Consider the following 6000-nt stretch of genomic DNA (forward strand, 5'->3'; position numbering starts at 1 on the left):
TTAACATTTGGCTGTCTAATGTAAAGAGTTGAGCTTAAAAAATACCCACTGGCAAAAAGTTATTGTACTTAACACTTATTGTGGTGCCACCTGGTAATATTTCTATAGGTATTACTTTACAGAAAATCTCACACATTGTTGTTTGTGAAACTTTGCTTCCTCTATATAAGAGTTTCCTAACCTGTAGTAAATATACACATGACAGCGTTAGTGAGATTGTCTTACATTAATGCAACCCAAAAGCTGATGTTTGTTTTTGTTCTGTGTAAGTTTACTTGCCCTTCTATATGCATTTTTTGGTAATGTTTCACTGCAGAGATGTAGAGTTTGTGCAGTCTTAACTTCCCCTTTGCAATGATAATGTTCAATCAGATGAGAACCTTCTGTTTTGAGTAGGCCTTCCCAGCAGTGTCCTAGGTGCCTAGTTCCTTTTTGTTCATAAATTACGGTTGGTTTAATACTGCAGCGCACTGTAAGCTAAGCATTCTGAGAGCGGCTTCTCCCTTTCTTTTTCTTGCGGCAGTGTGTTGCTAAAGCGCTTACAGGGACACTGGTACATCAAACAGGGCTTTCTCTTCATTTTATCACGTTGCTTTAGTTTTTGTTTGTTGTCTTTTTTTTTTAACCATTTTTTACCAAGCATTTTGCTCAGATCCACTTACTGCATGCATGTACTCAAACATGAGTATCCATTCCTCACCAGTGGTATGGTAGCAGCACTCAGCCCTCATCTAGTTTCCGATGCACGCTCCGCTTGATTGCCACTGATGCGTATTTCTTCTGTTTGTATATAGGTCCTGTGCACGGTCAGCTGGAATCCCTGAGTGATTCTTGGGCTCGCCTGAAACATAGCAGAGACTGGTTGTGCACCTCCTCTTGCTCTTTTGAGTCTGATTTTGATCTGACCAAGTCTTTGGGAGTTCACACGTTGATTGAGAATGTTGTGAGCTTTGTGAGTGGAGATGTGGGGAATGCCCCAGGCTTTAAGGAGCCAGAGGAAAGTATGTCTACAAGTCCCCAGGCCTCCATCATTGCCATGGAACAGCAGCAGTTAAGGGCAGAAGTAAGTCTTTGATTTTTGCTCTTCCTAAGAGACCCTAGAAACTTAAAACTGAACCACTGAGCATGCAATTATTGGAAAAACTTTTTTCTTCTATTATTTTTCTGCCCCTTTCCTCCTCCTGAGCTTTTCAACATTGCTTCCCTAGCTAGAACAATATGATACTTTGTTTGCATTGGACAAAGGTGCATTCTATTTAAGATTATCATCTCTTGGGAAACCAGCAGGTGGCGTGGTGGTTAAGGCATTGGACACTCCCACAGGGCTGACCATGGTTGGAATTCTGGACCTGTGGCTTGTCTTTTTACTTTCCCTCTCTCTCTCTTCTCTGTGTGTGTGTGTCTCTCTCTGGTGAATTTTTTTTTTTAAAACAATGAATTCTTTAAAAAATAAAGATTATCATCTCTTAGAACAACATACTCTAATCGTTATTCTTCCTTTGTTTCCCAGAAACTAGAATGAGCCTAGCTGGTGACCCTGGGGATCTGCTGCTTTAAAAACAAACAAACAAACAAACAAACATACATTGCTTTATTTATTTGTAATGATTTTCAAGCCACTCAGTCCAGGACTTAGACCACAATTGGCCATGTGGGAATCTAGCACTTTAACCACCATGCCACCTACTGTCCTGGAATCTGCTGCTTACAGCCTCCATTTCTGACCAATTGGCCTCAGTTTAAACTAGGCACCAAATTTAGATTAGAAGCCCACAATAATTGCTATAGGTATGACCCACTGATGAATGCTAAAATTAGTGAGCAAAACTTGTAGGAAATGCAGGATATCTGTATACATTCAGAGTCTCTTCCCCCAAATAGTTATGGTTTTAACCTATCTACAAATCCTTTGATATTCAACCAGCAGATAGAGAGTAATCCCTTTACCCCCACCTTGAGGGCAGGCTGAACTTAATGACTTTCTTCTAACAAATAGTTAAGTATGGTTATAGAATTTCAAAAAAATATTTTGATTAAAAATTTTTTTTCAAACATGGGGCCAGTGGGTGTCACGGTGACTATAGTGGCTGGATCCCACATGGCTGACTGCACAGTTTGAGTCCCAGACCTGATGGCTTGAAAAACACGCCAGCTGTGTGTGTGTACATATTCAAAATCCTGAGAGGAGAATGGAGAAGAGATTGTGGCATGGCTGTCCCCACCACTGGGGGAAGACTTCTCACTTTCCCTATCTCTCTCTCTCTCTCTCTCTCTGGTGAGCGCACACACCCTCTGACAAAACTAAAAGCAAACAGGGAACCAGCAGTTAGCGTAATGGCTATGTCGCTGGACTCCCACGTAGTCGACCGCGGTTCACGTCCTGGACCCGGTGGCTTAAAACTCATGCCGGGCGCATGTGCGTGCGTGCCCAAGATCCCGAGAGGAGAATGGAGGAGAAGGGATTGCGGCGTGACCATCCCCCCTGGGGGGTGATTTCTCGCTTTCTGTCTCTATGTCTCTCTCTGTCTGTCTGGCGAGCGCACGCGCCCTACAGTGAAAATCTCTCCAAAAAAAAAAAAAAAAAAAAAAACTAAAAGCAAACAGACATAATAATAAAATAAATGTTTATCTTAGAGTAGATTCCTACGAAATGTCAGAACTGTCTATGGCGTGTACAGTTCCTTTGTGCCTGTGATCCGCGAAGAACTCTAATGATGATTTTTTTTCTCTCTACCCGTCAAGCTTCGTTTAGAGGCGCTCCATCAGATCCTCATTTTGTTGTCTGGGATGGAGGAGAAAGGCAGCATCTCACTGGCAGGGAGCAGGTCAAGTTCAGGCTTCCAGTCGTCCACACTGCTCACCTCCGTGAGGCTGCAGTTTCTAGCAGGGTGCTTTGGTTTAGGCACTGTTGGGCATGCGGGGGCCAAAGGAGAGAGTGGCCGACTACATCACTATCAGGTAGGTGTCACCTGCAGTGTATCCAGACTCCAGCTGGCTTTTACTAAGCCAGCTGAATACAATGAAGCTTTTTGGTGGTTGTGATTGAGATTTGATACTATGAAGACTTTAAAGTGATTTTTTTAAGATATCTGCTTGGTTCAGTTTCCTAAGCAGTGCAAGTGGGGTTAGGAGCCATGGTACCATTGTACTTTTGAGGCTCAGCTTTATTAAACCTTAGTCTTACTGGATAGATCTAAGCTGGGATAAAGATTGGAGTTTGGGAGGATAGGTTTCAAGAGCCTACATTTTAGAATTTGATCATTTTACCTAATTTCTCTGGTTTCTTTGATAATTTTTAAAAAAGTTCTATCTTTAGAGAGGAAAACCTGCTTTGTGAAAAAGGAGAAGGAATATAAGGAATCAAGAATTATTGAGCATTTAAAATTAAATTTATTCTAAACCTCTCATATACCATAGTAAAATAAAACAAAAATGGGCTAAATGGTGGCAAAGCAGTAAAGTCTGAAGCTGACTGACATGGGAAGGTTCTGGGTTTGTGTCCAGAGACCGCTCTGCATGTGCCAGACACACACATGCCTTTGATCTTGGCCTGGTTGATGCTGAAGACAGACTGCAGCATCAGGACCCTTTTGGAGTGTTACCTCACAGTCTCTCTTACTCATGGATGGAGTAAACAATCTTAAACATGATAATAATGATAGCAACAATAGTAAACCACTGTAGGACTCTGGCATAGACTAGGGATCAAAATGTTATCGCTTCTTTTGCAATGAGATATTGTCTTGCTAATAGAAAAAAACAAATCTTTATTTGTGATGCAGGATGGGATCAGAGCAGCTAAGAGAAATATTCAGATAGAAATCCAGGTGGCTGTACATAAGATTTATCAACAGCTGTCTGCTACGCTGGAGAGAGCCCTGCAAGCAAACAAGCATCACATTGGTGAGTGACTGTCCCTGCAAATGCAAGGTGCGCGTTACATTTTTGCCTGAGGTTATGATAGGTAGTTATGTTTTATTTTTGTATTTAACATTAATAGGTCAACTCAAAACAGCGAAAGAATAAATATTTGAAAATCTAATAGTATTCCATATTACTGTTTATATTTTCCTAAATGATTCATGTAGTAAATGCTTTGTTTACTTTAAGGGAGATTCTCAGCTGACTCTCTCTCCTTTTTAGAAGCCCAGCAGCGCCTCCTTTTGGTTACAGTTTTCGCCCTGAGTGTGCATTATCAACCAGTGGATGTGTCTTTGGCGATTTCCACTGGTCTGCTGAATGTGCTGTCACAGCTGTGTGGTACAGACACCATGCTGGGACAGCCTCTGCAGTTGTTGCCAAAGACAGGTGTTTCCCAGCTCAGCACAGCTTTGAAAGTTGCCAGTACAAGGTTGCTCCAGATTCTAGCCATCACCACCGGGTAGGTATTGTAGATTCCTGATGGTCTCTCCACGTGTGGGTGATCTCTGTCTTCTCCTCCTCTGTCATACCTTATGTATTTAAGCACGACATTTGTCCTCCTGCGTTCTCATCACTTACTTTCTCCTTTCTGTTTCACACAGTACCTATGCTGATAAACTGAGCCCCAAGGTAGTTCAGTCCTTGCTGGATTTACTCTGTAGTCAGTTGAAGAATCTGTTGTCCCAAACTGGTGTACTCCTTATGGCCTCTTTTGGAGAAGGGGAAGGAGATGAAGGTGAAGAAGAGGAAGAAAAAAAAGTTGACTCCAGTGGAGAAACTGAGAAGAAAGATTTCAGAGGTATCATGAACCTTTTTCTTCATCACGGTATAGGCATTTACTAAGTCCCCATTGTGTGTGTATGATTCAAAGGTAAATTTCCTTAGGAGGCATGAAAGAATTTTTGTTCATTTACAACCCATTTCTCTCCAAATATGTGTGATTTCGATGAGTGTCTGATCAAGCTTCCTCTCCTTAGGGTCTGTTAGCCCTGCTGCTGTGACCACACTGCCCAGTTTCTAGATTCAGGCTCCCCTGGCTGCCTGGTCTCTAGGACCCAGATTTTATTTAGGCACCTGGTTTTCGCAGGGATGCGTTGCCTGGGGAGGAGCTCAGATGCTTTCTCAGTATTGGATCCTGATACTTTTTCTCTACCCACAGTCGGGCATAAATGTGTCCCCAAGACCAAGGTCTTTGATGTTGGGAACTGAATTATAGTTAGAGAAGCTCAACTTCTTAGACTGCTCTGTTCTCCAGTCACAGAATTCTTCATCGTATTTAGCAATCACAATTTTTGGTTTGTAATATGGTTATCTATTCATGACTTTATAGTGAACACTATTTCAGTAGAACTTACACCCTGAACAGCAGAACCACTACATTTATCTTTTATATAATTAAGGGACTGATGGCTCCTGCTAACTAGTCATTGCAGGGGACAGGAAAAATGAAGATTTTCTACCGATAATTCAGACTCCAGCAAACAAAGCTAGCGTGGCAGGAGAGTTGAGGCCTTCAGAAGCGGATTCCTCATGGCTCCTGCTAACTAGTCATTGCAGGGGACAGGAAAAATGAAGATTTTCTACCAACAATTCAGACTCCAGCACACAAAGCTAACGTGGTAGGGAGCCCCTCTGGCCGCCTATCTGTCTCTGTGCCTCTGTCTTTGTCTCTCTCTGCTTCTGTCCTCTCATTTTTTTATAATTTTTCCTTTTTATGTTTTTTCTTTTTTAAAGGTAAAGTTTTTCTCTTGGTCCCAGCTCCACCTTTTGTTTTGTTAATAATCCCCTCTGGTCCTTCCACCCAGGCAGGAGAGTTGAGGCCTTCAGAAGCGGATTCCTCATGGCTCCTGCTAACTAGTCATTTTGCGCGGCTTTCTATTTTTTGGGTTTTTAAATCTTACCTTTTTTTTTGTCTTTCTTTGTTGTTGTTTCTCTCTTTCACTTTCTTTTTTCTTTTCTCTCCACTCTTCAATATCCATTCAATGTGTTTCTAGATGGATCTAAGGGCACTGTAGCTAAACACTGAAATACTATTAGGGTTAACGTATTCCTCAATATCTACTGAATCTGCTGCACCAG

General features: G+C 41.9%; 1 protein-coding gene across 9 annotated transcripts in view; it reads left to right on the top strand.

Annotated features, from left to right (window-relative positions):
• HERC1 (HECT and RLD domain containing E3 ubiquitin protein ligase family member 1) overlaps window positions 1-6000 on the top strand; it is a 252265-nt gene that overhangs the window by 148600 nt on the left and 97665 nt on the right. For all 9 annotated transcript variants that reach the window (XM_027765801.1, XM_027765792.1, XM_027765774.1 and 6 more), the window contains 5 exons: window positions 795-1063; window positions 2743-2958; window positions 3783-3903; window positions 4144-4381; window positions 4524-4720. In XM_027765801.1, the coding sequence (XP_027621602.1) occupies window positions 795-1063; window positions 2743-2958; window positions 3783-3903; window positions 4144-4381; window positions 4524-4720 (1041 nt within the window). The remainder of the gene's footprint in view (window positions 1-794; window positions 1064-2742; window positions 2959-3782; window positions 3904-4143; window positions 4382-4523; window positions 4721-6000) is intronic.

Source organism: Tupaia chinensis, unplaced genomic scaffold (genome assembly GCF_000334495.1).
Source record: "Tupaia chinensis unplaced genomic scaffold, TupChi_1.0 Scaffold000063_1, whole genome shotgun sequence".
Classification (NCBI taxonomy): Eukaryota; Metazoa; Chordata; class Mammalia; order Scandentia; family Tupaiidae; genus Tupaia; species Tupaia belangeri.